General features: G+C 35.3%; 1 protein-coding gene across 4 annotated transcripts in view; it reads left to right on the top strand.

The window, feature by feature from the left end:
* Positions 1-23,134, top strand: part of LOC126980178 (P protein-like) — a 57,625-nt gene that overhangs the window by 25,006 nt on the left and 9,485 nt on the right. For all 4 annotated transcript variants that reach the window (XM_050829781.1, XM_050829783.1, XM_050829780.1 and 1 more), the window contains exons 3-13: positions 828-936; positions 2,175-2,235; positions 2,984-3,119; positions 6,523-6,656; positions 12,872-13,022; positions 13,973-14,121; positions 16,226-16,429; positions 17,637-17,752; positions 19,454-19,592; positions 21,733-21,868; positions 22,632-22,729. In XM_050829781.1, the coding sequence (XP_050685738.1) occupies positions 828-936; positions 2,175-2,235; positions 2,984-3,119; positions 6,523-6,656; positions 12,872-13,022; positions 13,973-14,121; positions 16,226-16,429; positions 17,637-17,752; positions 19,454-19,592; positions 21,733-21,868; positions 22,632-22,729 (1,433 nt within the window). The remainder of the gene's footprint in view (positions 1-827; positions 937-2,174; positions 2,236-2,983; positions 3,120-6,522; positions 6,657-12,871; positions 13,023-13,972; positions 14,122-16,225; positions 16,430-17,636; positions 17,753-19,453; positions 19,593-21,732; positions 21,869-22,631; positions 22,730-23,134) is intronic.

Raw genomic sequence — 23,134 nt, 5'->3', positions numbered from 1 at the left:
TCCTCAACCTGAAAAAAGCTCAGGATTTTTCAAATACTTTCAAGTACTTTTCTCCGGACTTTCAAGTACTTTTTTTATCTGCTACGCCTTTCAATCCCAGCCAGTTTCTTTTAAACTTGACGGTGGTATTTCAGTTTCTTTATTGCGTCGTTCTTTTTTTTTTTCACCCCATACCGACTAAAATCTCCTCTTTGCTGTTGGCCCGGAGGGCTTTTACAGCGACATAGGACATGGGCCGTGGAGGCCTCAAAGACTACGCAACAACAGTCGCGGGGCATCTCCTAAGGAGACTCGAACCTCGGACCGGCTGTGTGCTTGTGGGAAGGAGAGAGAATGAAAATGAAGATGAAATATGAAAAGATGAGGAGAACACACTCGCCGGCGAGTGGGGTGATGTTTTGTGTAATGTATGTAAGTGTGTGTGTATATGTTTGTGAATGTTTGTATGTATGTAGTCAGAGTAAATGTTTGTGTGCATGTATGTTTGTAAGTGGTGTATGTCAGTCTGTCAGTCAGTCCGTGTGTGAGTGTGAGTGGAGTGCGTCGTTCTTGTGCATCGAGAGTGACAGCAATGAAGTACCTTGCACCAATCACTAACAGTCTTGACAACTGTCACTGGCGAGAGTGCTGCGTCAAGCCGTTGACCAGCAGTTGAGTGGAACCGAACGACAAGGCGGTGCGATTCGATTTCGATTATTACTTTATTGGTCCTAATGAGCAATCCGCGCAATTAAGAGATGGCCCGACGTTTCATAAATCAGTTGTTAATAGAAAATATTGTCATTTTGATATTAATGACATTTACCGTTCCTCCTTATTCCTTCCAGGTAAACTACAAGCCCCTGAGGCAGTTAATGATGAAACGGACACACTACAAAAGAAATATTCGGATCCTGAGATCAAAGAACAGGGTATTGGGAAATCTAATGGAAATAAGTAAGTGAATTCAGTATCATAATATCAGCGGATTCCCCTAATATTGCAAAAGTCCACATTCAACGTGGAGCGGTGTGCCGTGGTGTTGTAGCTTCATTTGTCCTCGGAAATGCGCGGTTCTGTGCCCTCTCCAGAATACGATGGGCAGCCCCGAGTTGAATGAATCCTCGACACTAACTTTTGCGAAACAGCACAGGGCTTAACATTAGGTGAGATGTACGCTGCCTTATCCTCTCCGACAGTCTCTTGATACACTTTGCTGAGGTCTTCACTACTCTTTGACATAAATGAACCTTTTTTTGTTAATACATTTACAAGTTGGACGATGAGTTGCGATCTTGAAAAGAAAGATTGTTTTATGCTGCAGTTTGTCTCTATTTAAAACAGTGAAATTCGAATTTTGACATTTTAAATAGTATGAAATTAATTCACCAAACGACTTTGCGGTGGGATGTCCATACCACACAACAATTCCATTTGTCTTGGCAAAGTTTTGCTCCACGATCGTTCCTTTTGGATGCCCCGTTGGCTTTAGCTTTAGATGGTCCATTTAGCTTGTTGGAGTAGTCATGAATAGCTAGCTTTATATTGTTCGAGTGAACCGAACTTGAATCGACTTGAAAGTTGATTACGTCAGGGCACGGCAACATTTCGCTCGACTTTGCGAATAAAATTTTTCAATATCAAGAAGTGTAACGGCCTTACAAATAAACTCCTAGTATTAAGTTATACTTGAGAATAAACCGAGAATATGCAAAATGTTGACTATTCCGCTGATAACACTGCCACAATGATAAATCTAAAGATATACGAATGTTAGCAGCCTTGCAAATAAACGCGGAACTCGTTTTATATCGGAATGAATCAATTGTAAATAAATAATATGAAAATCAAAAATCAAAAATGTGTATTTGTAAACATTTTGTACTATCATCATCAGCCGGAAGACGTCCACTGCTGGACAAAGGCCTCTGCTCTCCGCGCTGCACTCATCCTGCACTGCATCATCGTATTCCAGCGATCTTGACTCTGGTCATGATCGCCTATGTGCCCTGCCCACTTCAGTTTCGCAATCATTTGGGCTATATCGGTAACTTTGGTTACCTACGCATCTCCTCATTTCTATTTCGATCTCGCAGGGAAACATTTTAGTTTATTCTCAGTTTAATTGTAATGCCGAAAAGTTTAATGCTATTCTGTACTGTTTTTACACGATACTATTATTTTATGGATTTCAGGATAAGTCAAATTTTGGATAGCAGTCATGAGGGCAAACGAAAGTCAGGAAGGAAAAAGCAGGTATACCAATGATCATAATTTAATTACGTTTTAAGCTTTTTATTATATGTACAGAATTTATTAAGTGGACAAATGGAACATGTTTTTAAGACTGGCAACGTTCGTTTTATTTCTCTGGGTTAACCTACTTATCATACCCGCAAATTGTGTTCGCTATCCGAGGACTTTACTGTCCCAACGGACTATCAAACAAACTATGTGCCCTACCCACTGCAACTTTAGTTTCGCAATCACCAGGCTATGTCAGTGATTTTGGTTCTCCTAGGGATCTCTTCAATTCTGATTTGTTCTCGCAGGGAAACTCCCAGCATATCCCTTTTCATTGCCCTCTGAGCGACCATGATTTTTCTCATCAGCCCTATAGTTAGCGACCACGTCTGCGTACCGTAAGTCATCACTACCAACACTGATTGAAATGATTTGCGACATATTGTGATTATTATCTGACCAATGAGCATTCAGTATCCCGCGCCCTCTCACCTCAGTTGGTTGACTGAATTGTTTGCATGAGACTATTAATTGTAACATAACATATTCTTTCATATAGGGTTAGTAGTTTTGGGAGCTCGAAGTCGCCTAATTATCTCGCTTCTATTGAAACAGGACTATTCATTTATAATACATGTGTTTATCTATAAATTTTGAGTCTTTGAATAATTAATAATCTTGAAAATAGGTGTGTACTTGACAAAAATTCCCCCCAGATTTGCTCTCTCAAAACTAGAGCATAACTAACATTTTTTTACAGATCGATAAAGCATTGAGGATTATAAAGCTGTCTGCTCTGGTGGTTTCCTGGGTCTTGCTGACGGTGGCTCTGCTCCTCAACAGGGAGAAGTCTGATGTGGTGTTACATTCTGCAGTACACAATGGCGATGTTAATGGTAAGCCCAAACAATTGGTTATTTTAAAGTGATATCCTTCACTTCCGGGTTTAATAATTATTCATGTTACAAATTCAATAACCTAAATTTATGAACGATGCGGGACTCGAACCCGCGACCTCTCGGGTTTCGTCCTGTGCAAACCAAAGCAGGTACATACACTCGCCACGCGTGATAAGAGCGGGATAGCTTCGTCTAGAACCAAACAACCCAAGTGGGTAAGCACCTACTTAAACCCTATAAATAGGAATAAGGTATAAGATTTGCATAAGAGGTGTATTAAATTAAGTCTCTATAAAGTTGACAAATAAAATTTGAAAAACAAAATTTTATGAACGATGCGAGAGTTGAACCCACGACGTCTGGCGTTCCATGCCAGTGCTCTAACCAACTAAGCTAACCGCTCGAGTGACGTATATCATAAAATCTTGTATGCTTTGTTCAACTCTCAGGTTGTGACTTCATCTACAGGATCTACTTTACAGTTGATAACCTGCTCAACCCCAATATTTGCATATTAGGAAATTGACTTGTTTAAAAAACATAATAAATTGTTTAGATTTACGAGAGCGACATCTCTATTAAGTTATTTTATACTTTTGAGTTTTTGAAGTCGGTTTTTTAAACGTAGTTTTTTTTCTCATCAAAGCTCACCTATACCGAAGTGGTGGTAAAACATTGACATTCTCATGTGTCATTTTGACCAAAGTATATAATTTTCTTTCTTTCTTTTCTTTCTTTGTAACAAGCATACGTCATGACTGCCCCATATACTCTCTTGCTACACTAAAGGAATTACAGGAACCTTCATTACGTCGTAAAAGGAGGACAAACGAGCGTATGGGTCACCTGGTGTTAAGTGATCACCGCCGCCTACATAATCTTGTAACACCAGAGAATCACAGAGGCTTTGCCGGCTTTTAAGAAAGGTGTACTTTTTTTTAAAGGTACCCAAGTCGAATTGTCCTGGCAACACCGCAAAAGAAAGCTCATTTCGCAGCTTTGTTGTACGTGGAAGAAAGTTCCTTGAAAACCGCACGATGACGGAACACACGAACCACAAATCCAGATGGTATCCTTATTTGTGGCGTGTCGTGCGAAGGTGGAATTCGGCGGCAAGAATCAAGTCAAATAGCTCTTAAGAACACTCCCCGTAATAAAATATGCAGTAGAAGACACACAATGAAGCGACGTTGAACACGTTCAAGTGTATTTAGAAGGAAAAGATTATAATTATGTGTTTAAAAGGTCTTGCACTACTTACCGCCTTAAGTGGACTCTGCAGTAATTATGAATGTCCACGTTAACTTCATATGATAAAACAATACTTCCGGTATTTAATTCACTTAACGAACTCTATATAAGGCTTATAACATGAATACCTATTGTAACTTTGAAGAGTTAAATTACTTCGTTTATATATGATTAACCAAATAGATATATTATATTCATCGTTATACAAAAAAAACTGGTTCATGAGTTACCATTATATAAACACATTTATTAGAAGGCATGATTCCTAAAATAATCCCAAGAAAAAAGCTAATGATTGCCGAATTTCGTTCAATTCTCATTCTTATTAATAAATCTCAATATTTCCTAGTTACGTAGAATTCTTGTATTGAAACACTATCATTAAGAAGTATACTATGTATATGTTTATAATTTTAAGCAAGACTTCTGAAAGCTTGATCAAAAAAAATTTGGCAGTTGTATAAATGTCGATATAAGTGAAAATTTTGAACTATTACTATTAAGATTTCATAATGTTTAAAAACGATTAAATCATCAATTTCAATTTATTTTCAATAATATATTAATCAAACAAAAACACTATCTCCATATGCACAGTATTATTATACACAAACTTTTCACTAAAACCATTCAATTTCACTTATAAGGTCTAACCAGCACTAATATTGCACAATACGTCAGCTGTATAGCTACAGATATACTGCTTTAAGCATTTCAGTGACGCGAACTCACGAGATTTCACCCATCCAAAAAAGAGTATTTTCAATGAAAACAATTTGTTTTTATTTATTAGTGTTTATGGTTTTGTAATCAACTTTAAATGTTCTTTGTAATACAAAACTAAAATATATATACTTTGATAGTAATAATTTGCGATATTCATTCCGAAACACTAAGTAGAATATCTACTACTACTATATAGAATAATAATCTTGATCTACATTGAAATGCGAGATCGCTTGTGATGTGATATAAAATGTAACTATGATATATTAGAAACTCAACTTGAACTACTGAAATATATATTACGATAGTTTTTCAAGTAAACATATTTAAACATATTCCAAAAGAAATAAATAATAAAAAGCAGACAAATGAAAAGACGCTTCAAAGTCCTTATTAAATTTCAATGGACGCTATTCAAAGTCGAATTTATATCAACATAAACTATATATCATACAGTTACTATTATGTCTTGGAAATATAGTCTAGATGTCACCTACCAAATATTGGGTAAGTCTTTCGTAGTTGGGTCCTCGAATTGGTACATATGGAGTGGAACGTTAAAAGATAATGTAAGTCTTTGGTATATTGTTATGGCGCATTGCAGCCGATATTAATATTTGATACCATCTCTGTGCTGCAGAATAAAGAAGAAGACGAAGAAGCTGCAGAAGCTATAAGAGTTCTAAAAATCATTAAGAATTTAGTAGAAATAAACATTTCAAGTGTTGATAATGTTATTTATGTACACAGGCACATATACGCGAATTTTCTAGAAACTGTTATAATCACAATTTTAACACTAGAAACGAACATAAATGGGGTATGTTTACAACTCGGTTAAGTCTTTTGTGGGGTGTTATGTCTTTTACAATATGATCCCAGAAAAAGTTTAAAACAGATGTGTTACGAAATTCAAAAGAATTACCAATAATTCTTCGTAATTCACTGCCTGCTGCTAAAACTATTAATGAAACATAAAATATACAGGCTGTATAAGAACTACATTCTGAAAGTAGGGACTTGCAATTGAACCATGATTCTGAATATATTGGCACTGAAAATTTCCAAAATAAAATAATCGATATTTGGTGCGGATTATTTTTATTTTATTTTTAGAGCAAACATGCGATGTAATGCATTTTTTAATCATAACTATATAATCATTTTTATTAATAGTCCCTGGAATTATAAAAAAACTAAAAAGCAGAAATATATTTCGCTATCGGAACAGGTGGCAGCATTAGAAACGTTGTACAAGACGTGACATTGACCCTCATTACGTAGGTAATGTACATTGCATTACAATTTTATTTCTGCAACTACAGAACTTTCTTGCCAAAAGCTATGATTCAATTATAGGGAACTCTACGGAACCCCTTTCGTATTCGAAGTCTGGTTACACCCGGTATATTTTTTTTTTCAGAATACATCCTAACCTCAACCATTGAAACGTTCCGAGTGCAAATCACATTGAGTGGACCGTTCAGCAGTTCTACCAACGCCACTAGCTTCTTGTGTATATGGCTGCACAGAAATAGCACAGATGGGGATTTGATGGTAAGGCTAACAATATTTCAATGTTATTTTGATTGATAGAGCACTCTGTTTTACTGGTTACGTACCTCCAAAATGGACCCCACAAATTTGTTAATATGGTTTTAAGTAAGATGTTTCAGTGAGAAATATTTAGATAGCAGTTAAGTTTGATAAATTATTTCAAAAATACGTTTTTGAGTCGAATTTCGGTGTTGCAGCATAACTTCAAATTATTTTATTCAGATCTGTAGCTAGTTATAATAATAATAATATTGACACACACAAATTATCTTGCCCCAAATTATGCATATAGCCTGTGTTATGGGTTGCAAGACGACGATATATTTAATACAATATACTTAAACTTAAATATACATAAATACATACATACATTTAAGCATACATAATAAAAAACATCCATGACTCGGAAACAAACATCATAATATAAATTGCTTGCACCTACCGGGATTCGAACCCGGGACCTCTAGCTCTTGTAGGTAGAATCGCTAACCACTCGGCTAAACAGGTGGTCAATTAAGTTATTTAAATAAATTAAAAACTATAACGAAGCACCATTTTAGTTCCTATAGAAAAGGTCAAATATTGCTGATGGACCTCTTAATTTAAACGTCTCTTTAAAATGCTTCATCGTTGAATGGTGGTCGTCAGCTTCCTGAATGCGTGTCTATCACCGAAAATGAACTAAATGAAACAGAGGACTTGATAGAAGACACAAGTTTCTTCCGGCACAGGTCGACGAAATCCCGAGAGAGACCTGCATGACCCGTATATAAATTATCACTGTGAAATTATTCAATACTTTTGTAAAATAAAAAAATATTTATAGACATCGGATGACTCGCTCTGTCTGTTATATTCCATTTGTAACTCTATGAATATTTAAAGTCACTATTACAGGCAGCAATTAGCCACGTCAATGTGTCACAGTAATATATTTGTATGAAACAATTAAACTGAATACGGCTTTTCCGTTTTGTGCAGTCGTGCGTATCACAAATTATACCTACATCTATTTACATTTAATTAATTCTTGGGATTCGTCCTTCCTAGTATTTCTGTGCAAAGAAAATTCTACTTTTCTAAATAATATTCTAATCTTAATTTTTTTGTATATAGTACAAATGCTGACCCTGCAAACGATGTTTTGCTAAAATGAAATGTTTTAAATCAAATGAATTATTTGTTTTGTGAATATAGTAGGTAAGTAATAAGTAATCCTAATCACCATGAATTATTATACTCTTAAACCTTCTCCAAAACAGGCTGCATCTTATAGTATAAGTATTATTTAGATCGGTTCAGTAGTTTTCACAGTGTAAACGAAGGGAAAAACGGCTCTTCGTTTATTAGTGTAGGTATAAAAAGTTTTTAAGTTGTAGGTGGCTGGAGAATCTGAGATATAATAAAACAAAATATTAATGTATGAAATTGCTGTCTTAAATAATTCAAAATTTTATTTTGTAAAGTAAAATATTTTTATTGAATTTCAACTATTTACCCTCGTTATGTATACATTTCTGTCATCTCACGAAAAAGTAGTTTATGCCCTTGCGGTAGAACTCTGGAGACCTGAACAAAACCTGGGAAGGCATCTGGGGAATTGCTTCTTAAGGATATTTTTTTTATAACAGTTGCCATCACTTTTCCTAGGATAATATTTGCTTTAGGGCATCGTATATTAACAGGGGTTACCGGATTACTGACGGGTGTTTGGCAACAAAGAAACCGATGCAAAAATAAGGATTAATTCTTGTTTCCCTATACATTTAACATGTTTCATATTATATCTCATGGTATAAATCACTGCCGCCTATGCATGCAATACTCTTCAACACCAAATAAATATAAAAGCGGTATTTAAGGACGGTATACACTATACACACTCAGCTATCAATTTAAATTAAAATATATTTTTTTTTTCAAAATAGGATATTAAATCACTTATTGAAAGACATAAACTACCAACCGTTCGGAAAATACAGACTCATACCTGAGAAGAACGGGCGCAAGAAACTCAGCGGACTTCATTTTTGTTTTATAATATAATAACTTTACGATACAATCAAATTTATAATTTAAATAGCCTGACCGCAGTCGCTCCATTCCCAATCTGTGGTATCATTATGAAAGTATTTATGTAATAGTACTTTTACCACATTAACTTAGCCTAGTAGTAGGCATAATCAGTTTATGTTTGTTCCTGGCGTTAACATTATGATTATGATAGTTTCTAGCAAATTCACTTATGTACATACAAACATAACATTATCAAAAATATATTGAGAGGCAATAGTTAAAATGTTAATTTCCTCAAATTTTGCTCTGAATGATTCAAATCAGCGGTTGTATAGTGTGTAAGGTCCTTAAATTGCATTGAATAAGCATTTAAAGGCAATAATTGCGCAACAAAAACAGCAATATATTAACTACAATGAAAATAATTATCATTTGTAGTTTACTGAGTAACTTTATGATACATCGTTTAGCTAGTAACTGCATATTACTTTACGACTATATAATTCTAGCCTTTCCCGCCCCTATTCGCGGGGCGAATTTTAAGAGGAAATAATTTTTTTTTTCATCTTAATACAAATACAATAAAAAAATAAGTAGCCATAAACCATCTAGGATAAATTTCGTATCGAATGGTGGTAGTTTCATGTCGATACGATCAGTGGTTTAGGCGTGATTGAGCCTCAACCAAATACCATTTTCTTTATACATATAGCCCTACTAATATAATAAATGTGAAAGTAAGTTTGTTTGTTACGCTTTTACGCCGAAGATACTGAACCAATTTTGATGGTTTTTGGTACAGCGATAGCCTGGACCTTGGGAAAGGACACAGGCAAAATTTTATCCCGGTGAGTTAATTTATTTGTGTTAAACTGAAATTTAGGTTTAGTTTGCCACAGCAATCTTCCTCGAAATAAGATTCATATAATATGTTGGGAACGGGAGCGAAAACGGGATAATTTTCAATTCCAAACTTGCTTATTATTTTTAAATACCCTTTATCTATGTGGATGAAGTCGCGGGCATCAGCTAGTAGATTATAATCTTAACTTGAAACGAGTTCGTACTATTTTTAGTGCCGTCTGGTTATATCTATGGTTAGAACATAGACGTATAAGTATCCATGCGTCACTCTGACATTGTTTTTCTTGCTTAGTTCTTCTTCCACTTCGTGGCTGTACAATAAAATGTTGTACGATTAGCTTTTAGTGTTTCTATTACTACAAAATTAAAATACTTTTAAACATTGATTCGGCTAAAACCTCTATTATTAAGAGCAAAAAGAATTGCTTTTTGTGTATGATTAACTCAAAAACTAAAAGAAAGCTAACATAATCCATAGTAACAAAGACTTTTTTTTTCCAAATTAGAGATCCCTACGAATATTGCAATAACGTACAAAATATCAGAATTTTGCCCTTTAAATAATGTATGTGGGCATAATCATGCCTAAATTATATCTATACCGTCTGTACTAATAAAATACTTTGTGTTTGTTTCTACCAGTCCCATTTGAATAATTCTTTTTAAAAATAACAGCCAGATTCATAAGAATAATATAATAATAAATAAGAATATTGAGAGGCAACAGTTGAAATGTTGATTTCTTTAAATTTTGCTCTAAATGGTTAAAATCAACTGTTGTATAGTGTGTAAGGTCCTTAAATCGCATCTCATAAGCACTTAAAGACAACAATGGCGCAATAAAAACAGCAATATGTTAACTATAATGAAAATTATTATAATTAGTAGTTTACTGAGTAACTTTATGATACATCGTAGACCTAGTAACTGCGTAACATAATTTTACAACAATATTATATTATTATCTTAACTTTTGTTGTTAAGAGCAAAAAAATTACTGTTTGCATTCGATAAACTCAAAAAATACTTAACCAATTTTAAAAATGAGTTCGCCTATAGAAGCGCTATTTTTAATTTAGGGATCCCTTCGAATTATACATGGGGCACACTAAAAGTTTTGCACTTCTAGCTAATCGGAACTATTTCAATTTCGAATGTTATATTTTTTGAGACATTACAATCTTCTAAGAAATAAAAAAACAAATGGCGGGAAATCATTTGTCAATTGTTTTTTATCACACATCAAAGTTCTACGTACGCAACTAAAAAGAAATTAATTGGAAAAGATTTTAGTTTCTTTTATTATTCATTGTTGGTTTTACTATTATACACGTAATTTTTATTGTATTTTTTTTATTAAAAGCTTCCATGTACCATAAGGAACTTACAAAAAAAATGTCGGATTGTTTGAGTCGCTCTCGAATCAAATAATAATAAAGGTGTATAAAAGATAGGAGCTACATATGGAAGATAGCTCAATACTAACGTAAGTGCCGTACTTATAAACAGTAAAATGGTTTACAATTCGTATCTCAATGTGCAGTCATAACAGCCTAATAACAGTCTTAAACAAACAATCATAAATCTGCATAAATTATAAATATTTATGCAACCGTCTGTCAGTCGTGAGATCGCCAATGGTTTTGTATACAGTATTGTACAGTCAACAACAAAATATATGTTGTAAGCATTCGGAACACTATGAAATATGTGTAGAAGAGGTTGGTTATTTAAAAGCACATAATAAAACTGTTACATCTGTATTAGGTATAAAGTTTCCTCACTTAGAATTACATAATACACTTATTATTAAAAATTAAAAGACAATTAGGGCAGCGTTATTACCCCTTACAATTCACAATCAGTAATGTTGCCTCGAACTGAGAGTTCTGGATATAGGGCACGACCGTCTACCTTAATGGTGCTACCAATTGTTAGTTGGTTGGCTAAAGATCTAAATATATTATGCTGTTATAGTGATTTCTAATTTTAAATATGAATGTAATTATTAATTGGGATATCTCATGACAGTTCCTGACGTTGGTGGCGCTTGTTAACACATCAAGCTGACATAATATGTCTTAATTGAAGCGGCCAATCGGGACTTCTCACGCGTAGATTGTAAATGATAAACTTTATTCAAATAAATACAGCTTTAGCTACAGAAATGAAATCAACAAGTGAAAGTTTGGTCACCTAAGCAGATTTTCAGCTACTCACAAACTAAGTACTTACTTATGCATGTTACAGCCGTTTTAAAATATTCCCTGATTTAACAGAGATGCCATTGAGTTTCTTGTATGTTGTTCTCGTACATTACATTCTTCTTTTACATTTGACTTCGATAAGCCGGAACAAATAGACAATTTACAACAAACTTTTATCCAACAATATTCAGTATATTATCATTAATATCTATTTTTATATTGAAAACTTTCCGACGTCAGTCACAAAAAAATACAAAACCCATTCATTATACAATTCTATAATTATGTATTAATTACTGTCTTGTTATAGATGAATCCGCATAAATTATAAACATTTATGCAACTGGCTAATGAAGCATTCAATAATACCTCGTTAAAGGTTTTGTTCAGTCAGTTTCAAATATTTTGTAACCTTGTTTAATTTTACGTATTTTGACGTGAATACTTTAGTACAACACTTCCCTTATAGCCTTGCTTAGTATCGGAATTCTGTGTCTAGAAATCTCAAGCGATTGCCAATTCCGCGGTCATTTGTAGACAAAGCCAAATTGGCTTCTAAGAAGCTTCATAACTAGTGCACTAGTGCTTGAAGCATGCAAGTGCAGGTTCGGCTACTTATGGTGTAATTGCTGACATCTCTGGTCTGGCTCAGTTAGTTAGTCGCTTGCAACGCAGATCTACTCGAATGCTTCTACCGCATTTATCACGGGGAGTGTTTCGAAGAGCTGTTTGTCCTGATTCCTGCCGCCGAATTCCACCTTCGCACGACACGCCACAGATTAGGATATCATCCCCATCATCTGGTTGTGTGGCGTTCCTCCTCAATGCGGTTTTCAAGTAACTTTCTTCCACGTACTACAAAGCTGTGGAATGAGCTTCCTGTGTTACGAAAAGACATGGGTACCTACCTTCAAAATAAAGTGCAGACACCTTCCTTAATTAAAAGCTGGCAGCGCTCTGTGATTCCTCTGGTGCAAGAGAATGAGGGTGACGGAAATCATTTAATGTGACCCGTACGTGGGTTTGACCTCCTTTTCCATAAAATAAAATAAACAAAAAGTTTATGGGTAAAACACCTCTCTTTACCGTAACTACCTCTTTTTAATAAATGAAATTTTTTTTTTCCAGAATTCACCGAAGTGGAAGATTCCCTTGCAGCCTGATAGCTCCATAGATTTCTCACCGAGTACTTCTGTCAGTAGAACTCTGGTAATCAAACAATCGGAGCAGAAGGGAAATGAAAAGAACAGTACTCTACTTACAGAACAGCAAGAGGAAGGTGAGATTTTCAGTGGGGACTGCGAGTATCTCAGAAGCAAAGCCGGAAGAATACAAGCAGATTTTCATTTTAACGCTACAGTATTTAAAATAATATGTTAAAATATTTTAGTTACGACGTAAAGTGTTCGAAATATCATCATTTAGCTAGACGTCACTACACTACATTCATAGCGGCGCGAGGCGTGTCGTGGACCCAGTGCTCTTTGAACGGCTGGATCACCTAGTTGCGTAGAGACGTTGCTTCATTGAGTGTCTTCTACCGCATTTATCACGTTCCGTTTCACCTGATTCCTACCGCCGAATTCCACCTTCGCACGATACGCCATGACTTGAATGTGATCCTCACCGTCTGGATGTGTCATGTGTGGCGTGGCATTCATCCACGTTGCTGTTTTCAGGCAGCTTTCCTTCACGAACAACCCATTTATGGAATAAGCTTCCTTGTGCGGTGTGTTCAGGACGATACAAAAAACCGCATTTAAACGCTCCTGTGATGCCTCTAGTATAACAGGAAAATGTGGACGGTGGTGATAGTGGTCCATCGTTCACGGGCTTCGGTTTCGAGCAATATTTTTGGACATCAACCTATAGCAGCACCCAGAGAGGAATCTGGAGCTCCAGTGATGGAAGTTTCAAGAGGAGCGGCTTGTACCATTCACGATTGAAAGCCTTCGCTATATCCAGACTAACTAATTACCATGCTTTCTCCCTTCCTCTCGTTAGCCGCCGCTATGTGTTAGGTATACCAGAACAGCTCCTGCCGACCGACCATGGCGAAAGCCGTACTCGGTCATTGACCAACTGGTGACCCTTTGAGTATACCAAGAGCTGGGGGTTTTCTCCTTCCACGATTTGGAAGAGCAGGGATCTGAACTGTCCCCTTTTTTGTATCGTGTAAGAGGTTAGTATAAAAACTGCTTTTTGATTTTAATGTGCTTTTGTTTTCAGATTCTTCAATCACGCTCCGGATGTCAACGAACAACAGCAGAACCGTTCCCATCACTCTCACTTACCACCTGGATCCTCTGTCTGAGCAGGACGGCGTCATTTACGCAGCGTTCCTACTCCTCTTTCTTTACGTGCTTATAATCTTTGAGGTATGTTTCTTTATATTATAATAACTATATTAATTTTTTTTATGAAAATCAGGCATGAGACTTGCAGGATGTTCAGCTGATGTCTTGTCTTTGAATAATGATATCTAAAAATGATTATCATAATTTAAATTTACCTAAGTGTTAAAATATAGAGTTTATTAATGTAAAATCAATTATAATAATAACTAGAATTTTGTAATGAAATAAAAAATGAATTAATATTTAATAATAATTTTGCATGCCAGAAATGGCCGATAACATTGATACCTTAAAATTATTTACACCCATGTTTTCTGGCGAAATAAAGGATTTATGATTTATGATGGTAATTGATGCTGCCCATTACAATGCTGTGCCGCTCAGGATTATTGAAAAACCCAAAAGTTCTGCGAGGCACTACAACTGCGCTCGCCACCTTGAGACATAAGATATCAAGTCTCATTTGCCCAGTAATTTCACTAGCTACGGCACCCTTCACAGCGAAACACAGTATTGCTTAACATTACTGCTGCACGGCAGAAATAGGCGCCGTTGTGGTACCCATAATCTAGCCGGTATCCGGTGCAAAGGAGCCTCCCACTGGACTATTGGTTTAGATTTAAAAAGATTAATAATCAAAAAGGGAAAAAAAACACTTACATGAGAAGAAACTATCCATGTTACAAGAGCGACATCTCAAATATTTGGGTTGAGTTGAGCAAGTTATCAACTGTAAAGTAGATCCTGTAGATGAAGCCACAACCTGAGAGTTGAACAAAGCATACAGGATTTTATGACGATACATCACTCGACCGGTTAGCTCAGTTGGCAGAGCACTGGCACGGAACGCCAGAGGTCGTGGGTTCGAGTCCCGCATCGTTCATAAAATTTTGTTTTTAAATTTTATTTGTGTATTAATCCTAGAAGTGAGGGTTATCACTTTAAAAACATAACAAATCGTTTAAAGTTATGCCAGTTTTTCAGTGAGAGCATAAGGAAGACACTAACATTTGTAGATCAGATTCTGATCTTTTAATTTAATTAATTTTAATTTTATTTTTAAATTTCCCTGATAAAAACATACGCCTAGTTCGAGGCTAGATATTTTTTTAAGAGTCGTCATTTAAAATAATTAATTTAACAAACAACACTGACACCTTTATCATTATGATGTGTAATAATAATTATAATAATATTGACACACTTTTTACACAAATTATCTTGCCCCAAATTAGGCATATATAGCCTGTGTTATGGTTTGCAAGACAGCGATATATTTAATACAATATACTTACTTAAACATAGATAAATACATATAAATATACATAAATACATATAAACATCCATGACTCGGAAACAAACATCCATATTCATCATATAAATGCTTGCACCTACCGGGATTCGAACCTGGGACCTCTAGCTTAGTAGGTAGGATCACTAACCACTCGGCTATACAGTCGTAATGAAATAACCCTGTATCTAGCATGTAGACTAATAAAACTTCGCAGAATTAACACTTAATATTCGATTGTCGTAAAATCAACAACTATACTCCAAATCACGTTCAAAAATTGTCTGAAGCAAAACTCTGCCTACGCATCTATTACGCAGAGTTTTCGTTCAGTTGTGTTTCTACCGCGCTTTGAATAAGACGTCACGTAATGACAAAGTGTGCAGTCAAAAAATGTCCAAATAACAGCATATCCAAACATTAAAAGGATGGAGTGTTGTATTTTAAGTAAGTGCCCCTCTAAATTGATAAATTATGTAACTAACTTGACGCTTTGAATCATTTTGCTAAATTATTACAAAATCAATTGCTAAAACAAAATATATCGCCGACGAAATGTCATCAATGTCGATGAGACATCCGTCTCTTTCGCACGCATAAGGTGTTAATTTAAATTTTAAATGAATGTTTTAATGTCATATCTGTATATTTTATTATCATTTTTACGTATATACAACGCCGTTCGGACATTTTTAACGACTTTTGAATAAGTCAATGGGTGTATAGTTGTTTATTGTACGTCAATGATTTATTGATTATATTAAAAAAAAAGTTATGTTTTGCCTCACAATCAGATGAGCATGGTATTTTATTCGGCGTCTCTGTCATTTCCAGATCGTAAACCGCACTATAGCAGCGATATTGGCTGCGTCGCTGGGCATAGCGGTGCTGGCCATCAACGGCACCAGACCCTCGCTCCTGGAGCTGGTGACCTGGCTCGACGTGGAGACACTGCTGCTGCTGTTCAGCATGATGATCCTCGTCGCAATCCTGGCGGAGACTGGGCTGTTTGATTATCTGGCGGTCGTTGCTTTTGAGGTAGGTATAGTACACTGGCGTATCTGTTGATTATATCTTTATTAATGACCCTGTTTTCTTAAACTATAGACACTTACTTCGGGATAGTTAAGCTTTTATCTCAGAAGTAGCAAGACACCCACTGTCATTCTTAAATCAATATTAACAGTTTCAGTAATTTACTTATATTTTATGGAAATTTTATTCGTCAGCAAGTATAATAGGTACAGACCCCTATAATATATCGGTGGAAAAGTCTAAAGAAGAAAAATAAAGTTGAGTTGGAGTTCTAGGTTGTCGAGTTCAAAATCTATTCAGGTTCAAACATTGACCTTAGAATTAGTTTTAACTACCATTGCATATGCTTAACCAGGCATGCATGCAGGAGTCACACCAGGGACGAGTTACTAGTAGTATTTATACCTTAGATGAAGGATTGGTCTCCGCTCCGACTAGATACCGCAGGAGTAGTCATAAAGTGCGGGACTAATACTACACCCAAGTGAACGTACTCGAGCCAGTCTCGAACAATGTGTGACGTTGGTGTGCCACATGTTCTGTTAAACTTTGCTAGTAATTGAAACTAAAATGCCGGGTTCAAAGGCCCACAATATGTTTAAAATTTAGGGATTTCCTTCAATCATTCATATGAAATAAATTCAGACCGGCATATATACCGACATGTCACAACATGTTGCACCTTTTGTAAAAGAATCATTTTTTACACGCTTTTTATTAGCTTCATCTGTTTGTATATATTTTGTTTGCAACCGACTGATTTGGGCGCAATTTTGACACACTTTAAACAGATTTCGGTCAAACTTTCGCGTATTTATCGAGGACCGATGACAATACATTAATTTGATAAAATTTTTCCATTTTCCATGTGCAAAATAAGATATTTATTCATTTATATAATTTTCATCTATCGTCGATTAGGCAGGAAATGATGCTAATTTTAAATTTCAACCTATTGGTTGAAATTTAACCGATTTATCTAATATTAGGAAATTTTCGAATACTAAAGAGAATTTTGTGCTTTTTAGTGTGTTTTTTAGTTTTCTTTTTAAACTATAATATAATATTTTATTATTTTGATTTGCAGCGCGATATTTTCATATTCGTCATCTTACATTTCCTCCCACTGGTTAGGACATGAACGTAGTGTTTAAATTCTCTTTGATCTTACATAGGCAGCCGACCCTAAATATGTATGATATATTTTCAGACAACTGGCGGTAAGACCTGGCCACTCATCAACTGCCTCTGTTTCTTCACGGCATTCTTCTCCACGTTTCTGGACAACGTGACCACTGTTCTGCTTATGACGCCTGTTACTATACGGTATGTAATTTTGGCTCCTCTGCACAGGATGCCGGCTAGATTATGGGTACCACAACGGCGCCTATTTCTGCCGTGAAGCAGTAATGTGTGAACATTATCGTGTTTCGGTCTAAAGGGCGCCGTATCTAGTGAAATTACTGGGCAAATGAGACTAAACATCTTATGTCTCAAGCTGACGAGCGCAATTATATGGCCATTCAGAATTTTTGTGCTTTTCAAGAATCCTGAGCAGCACTGCATTGTTATGAGCACGACGTATCAATTACCGTCAACTGAACGTCCTGCTCGTCTCGTCCCTTATTTTCATAAAAGAATTTTACCAGCTGCTAACAGAAAGCCAAAAAAACTGCGTTTGTAAGCTGAAATTTGGAACAAGTGTATTAGGTAATGTTGTCGTTATGTATTGATAACAACATAATTTTTTTAAGAGGAAAACGTAGATACCCATGTGTCATAAAATGGAGGAAATGGCTATATCAAGAATTTTCGCCTTTAAACCTAACGGGGGTTTTTATTGTAATCGAGTATATCGAAAAATTGTATTTAGTTTGAGGTGATTTTCTTGTTACCTACCGATACTCCAAAATCGAAATTAATAAGAGTAGCTTAATTATGCCCATGTCATATCGATCTGAGGCACTGCGAAAGAAGTTAAGCCATAATTTGGTTATTAATATGAGACATTGCCTGAAAAGGTCGAGAATTACTAGAGGAAGGGTTTCGGTTCGAAGGGCACATTAGCTATTTCAATTACTGATCTAATGAGACCTAACATCTCATATCTTAAAGTGACGAGCGATTCTGCTAGAATTTTGAGTTCAACCAAAAATTCTGAACCTCACTGCATTTTTTTTTCTATGACGTCCCTTTGCGTACCGCTTAAGTAGTTGTTGCGATTTTACCACCCTATTCTTTTTTAAATTATCAGTTAGAAAATGACAAGTAAGTACGTCTCTTATAAGCTGCAAGTCCTAATTCATCTTTTAAAATACGCGACATGGTTCTAGGTGCTATCTTCATGTCCCGAAATAAAATCTTTTGCTTTCGGACAGGATTTCTTCTAATTCTTTCCCTGACTGCTTTGACCACCTTTTTCGTACGAACACTGCGTGGACGGCCAGATCTTTTCTGTCACAAACAACGGAGGTCTCATTGTACATATTAATAGCCAGGTACACAAGCATTATACTAAAACAAGCGTATGGAGAGTTTTATAAGTTCATATAAAAATGACAGAGTCCAAATTCAAATGTGTTATTTTGTTTATTTTTAATTGGCAATTAACAATATTTATGGCCAGACTAAGAATAAATTATTTTACAAAATATAGTATACAACAACAATTTTGCCATAGTGTTATTTTGTTTATTTTTAATTGGCAATTAACAATATTTATGGCCAGACTAAGAATAAATTATTTTACAAAATATAGTATACAACAACAATTTTGCCATAGTTACACAACTTCTTTAAACCCCCATATCTTTTGTCCACATATCTGCTGATCGATATGATCGCTGCTGAGCAATTTATTTTCTAGAAGATATTTACTTTAAAATGACATGGAATTTATGCATGTATAATGTATATCCTGAAGCACAGACCCATAAATTTTTTGCCAATCTATTTTGTAGACGTAATCCAGAATTAAATCAAATACCTTAAAAATAACAAATTGTTAATGAATATAGCCTTTTTCAGATTATGTGAAGTGATGCAGCTGAACCCAATCCCAGTCCTGATGTCGATGGTGGTGTTCAGCAACGTGGGAGGTGCAGCTACTCCCGTGGGAGATCCTCCCAATGTCATAATTGCGAGTCATCCTGCGGTAATAGCGGCGGTAAGTTCTAAACTTTAACAAGCAATTCTAAGGTTCTTAAGGTTTAGTAAGCTTCTGATCGCTATTTTTTCGCGTTAAGGCAATAAACTAGATTGGAACATTGGCTTTAAAATCATCATCATCATCACTTCAACCGAAAAGCGTCCACTGCTGGACATAGGCATCCTCTAAGATTTTTAATGAAAATAAGGGACGAGACGAGCAGAACATCCAGCTGATGGTATTTGATAAGCCCTGCCCATTACAATGCAGTGCGCTGAGGATTCTCGAAAAACCCAATTATTCTGAGCGGCACTACTATTGTGCTCGTCACCTTAAGACATATTATGTTAAGTCTCATTTGCCCAGTCATTTCACTAGCTACGGCGTCCTTCAGACTGAAACACAGTAATGTTTAAGCATTACTGCTTCACGGCAGAAATAGGCACCGTTGTGGAACCCAAAATCTAGCCGGCATCCTGTGCAAAGTAGCCTCCCACTGGATTGCAATCTCCACGATCTGCGCTGCCCTCATCCAATCTATTCCGGTGATCTTTACCAGATCATCGGTCCATCTTGGGTGGCTAGGCTAGTACCAGATAAATTTCATAATCCCTACTAATTTCGCAATCATTAGTAGTTAGTATATTTCTTGGAAAATGTAATCTCTTTAAAAATTGTCACCCAATTTAGTGCTGGTTGTAGAGTAAAAAATGAGATCGAATTAGATACGAAGCTCTGTGGATAATCCTGCCATTTAATTTTATTACACATTATTCGAAAATAACAATTTAATGGTATTTTTGGTAGAACATGGCTAACTATTTAAAAATATTACTTATTACATAGGAACCACCGTATAACATTTATTTACACAAACCAGATAATTTTGGATTAAGTTTAGCATAACTAGTTTACATCAGAAGTCAAGTAGAAGTAGAAGTGTTTGATACTTTTTCTTATGCATTGATGATTTTCAAATAATACGTGTTTTCGTCCGTTCTGAAAATGCCTTGGGTAGAGGCGAAAGAGTCGTAGTGATTTAGTAAAATTTAATAGATAAAGAAAAGATCATAATTTATAACATTTTATTAATTTCCAATTAAAGATACGATCGATATTTTTAGCGGTTGAACATGTTTTTTGGATTGTAAATGAAGCCATTTTTATTAACTACTTATAACAATGACAGACACCTTAAAATCTGTTTATTGTTTTTTTAGCCAGCTTATGAACGTATGGACATATAAAGGTATCTTATATCCAACTCACTTGTGGTGGCTATGTGGGGCGGTTCGTCCAACTCCTAAGATATAGCCTCGGAGCGATGCCTGGTCTTTGCGTCATTCTTATGAGGGAGCGTTAATTGGGGTACTGGCCGATTCTATCAACGGAAACTCTGCTTTTGTAGAAAATAAAAAGATAACATTAAAATTAATGAAAATAAACAGATAATTAATTTTGAGATAGCTTTAAAGAATTCTTGAAAATAAATTGAGAAGCTGCTATAATATTTTCTGTTCTGATACTATACCTATACTGATATTATCTCTTGAGGATTTTCTTTATTTTTTTATGCTTATAAAACAAAAATTTCAATATTATGGACGGCTTTGTTTTCAGCTGTTTTGAGTATTGTATCTACATAATATATATTATAATATGCGGCTTCTGCTGCCAGTTCGAACTGTTTTGCTAAAAAAAACATTGTATTTGTTGGATGCGATTACTAATTATGACAGTAATCACGACCATCACGTTGACGAAACATCATTACGATTGATTCATCATTCACTATACAAATAATTTATATTCATACAGTTTATTCTTTATTACTTTTTATGAAAATATATCAATATATATATTGGATAAAGCACCCTATAAGCAATTTTTTTTTGTATATTACAGCCATTGTAAAATACTGTATTGATTGAAAAAGAGTGGCCTTTCTTTCTTTATCTAGTTTCTCGTATGTTCATCTCACGAGCTCGCTTTTTCGGAACATATTGTAGATGCAGTCATTTAAAAGAAATATTTATAGTGACTATTCAAAAGCGCTTAGTTTTAATATAATTGAATAAAGTTTATTTGACTTTGAATATAATTGTTTCTAAATTATTAAATTATTTGTTTCTATAGCTGTTTACTTTAAATATTCCAGAATATAAATTTCACGAACTTCACCCTGCACATGGGTCTGGGTATTCTTCTGGTCTGCGTGCAAACATACTTTCAGCTGCGTTATATGTTCAGAGATATCAACACACTGCGTCATTCTGTGCCCAGGGATATTGTTGGTACGTACACAGAACAAAATTACTTCTAGCGAAGGATCAGTATTGCATAAGGTTATTGGATAAATGTCGTGTTGTCACGTAGGAACTAACTAGTTTGAACTAAAATGTTCCAAATCCCTACGAGGGTGTGATTTGTAGGCACAAGGCGAAGTCAAGGGCTTCATACACCCGAGCAGTGTCGCATTTTCTCCCCAGTATATAGTGCGTTATTTTAGCAAATAAATTACATTTACAGAGTTACTTAAAGTTAATGCTGACTAACGGCTGTTTTCAATAACCTTAGATAGGTTAACTAACGGATACATTGCTGTCACCGTTTAATGACAAGATCTTATCTATCCATAGTTATGTCCAATACAGTTATAGTCCAATGCCATCTATCAATAAGTTGTATTGTATTGTAAGTGAGCGTTAAAGGATAGATTTGTCTACCTTTCGTAAGTTAAACTAAGGATAGGTTATTGAAATCGACCGTTAATAGATATTGCTTTGTACCTAGATATTTCTACGATTTGTAATATAGGTTCTCTTTTAAAAGAACTGAAAACTCTCCGAACCGAAAGATAAATTTTTACTTAACGCTTTTTTCGAATTTGTCATTTTTGTATTTATATTACATGACACTGTCAAAATTTTAGCTTTCGTACTCAGACAAACGAACTTCTAGCACAGTAGACATTTCAAGTCTTAATAATAGAGAGTAAAGGCTATATCAAAAAACTGTTTAAATTATTTGTATAAACGAAAAAACCTTACTTTTCAGAACTTCGTCAAGAGCTGGCTGTATGGAAACGTGCTGCTGCCTCTTTGTCATCGTACTCCAGAGATGAGGACATCGTCAAAAGAACACTCGAGAAAAAGGTGGATATAATTTTGTGTCCAAAATCTTTTTTTTAAATTTAAATACGAAGCAGCTTTTTTATGACAATTAGGGACGAGACGAACAGGACGTTCAGCTGATGATAATTGATACGCCCTGCAGATAAAATGCAGTGCCATTCAGGATTCTTGAATAACCCAAAAATTCTGAGCGACACTACAATTGCGCTGGTAATTGATACATAAATTGTTAAGTCTCATTCCAGTAATTTCACTGACTACGTCGCTCTTCAGACTGAGACAATAATGCTTACACATTACTGCTTCATGGCAGAAAAAGGCGCCGTTGTGGAATCGATAGTCTAGCCGAAATCCTGTGCAAAGAAGCCTCCCACTGGTAAAGAGCTTGTGAGAAATCTTAATCTGCCCTTGACATTAGCAATACCA

Source organism: Leptidea sinapis, chromosome 5 (genome assembly GCF_905404315.1).
Source record: "Leptidea sinapis chromosome 5, ilLepSina1.1, whole genome shotgun sequence".
NCBI lineage: Eukaryota > Metazoa > Arthropoda > Insecta > Lepidoptera > Pieridae > Leptidea > Leptidea sinapis.
This window is presented reverse-complemented; position numbering and strand designations above follow the sequence as displayed.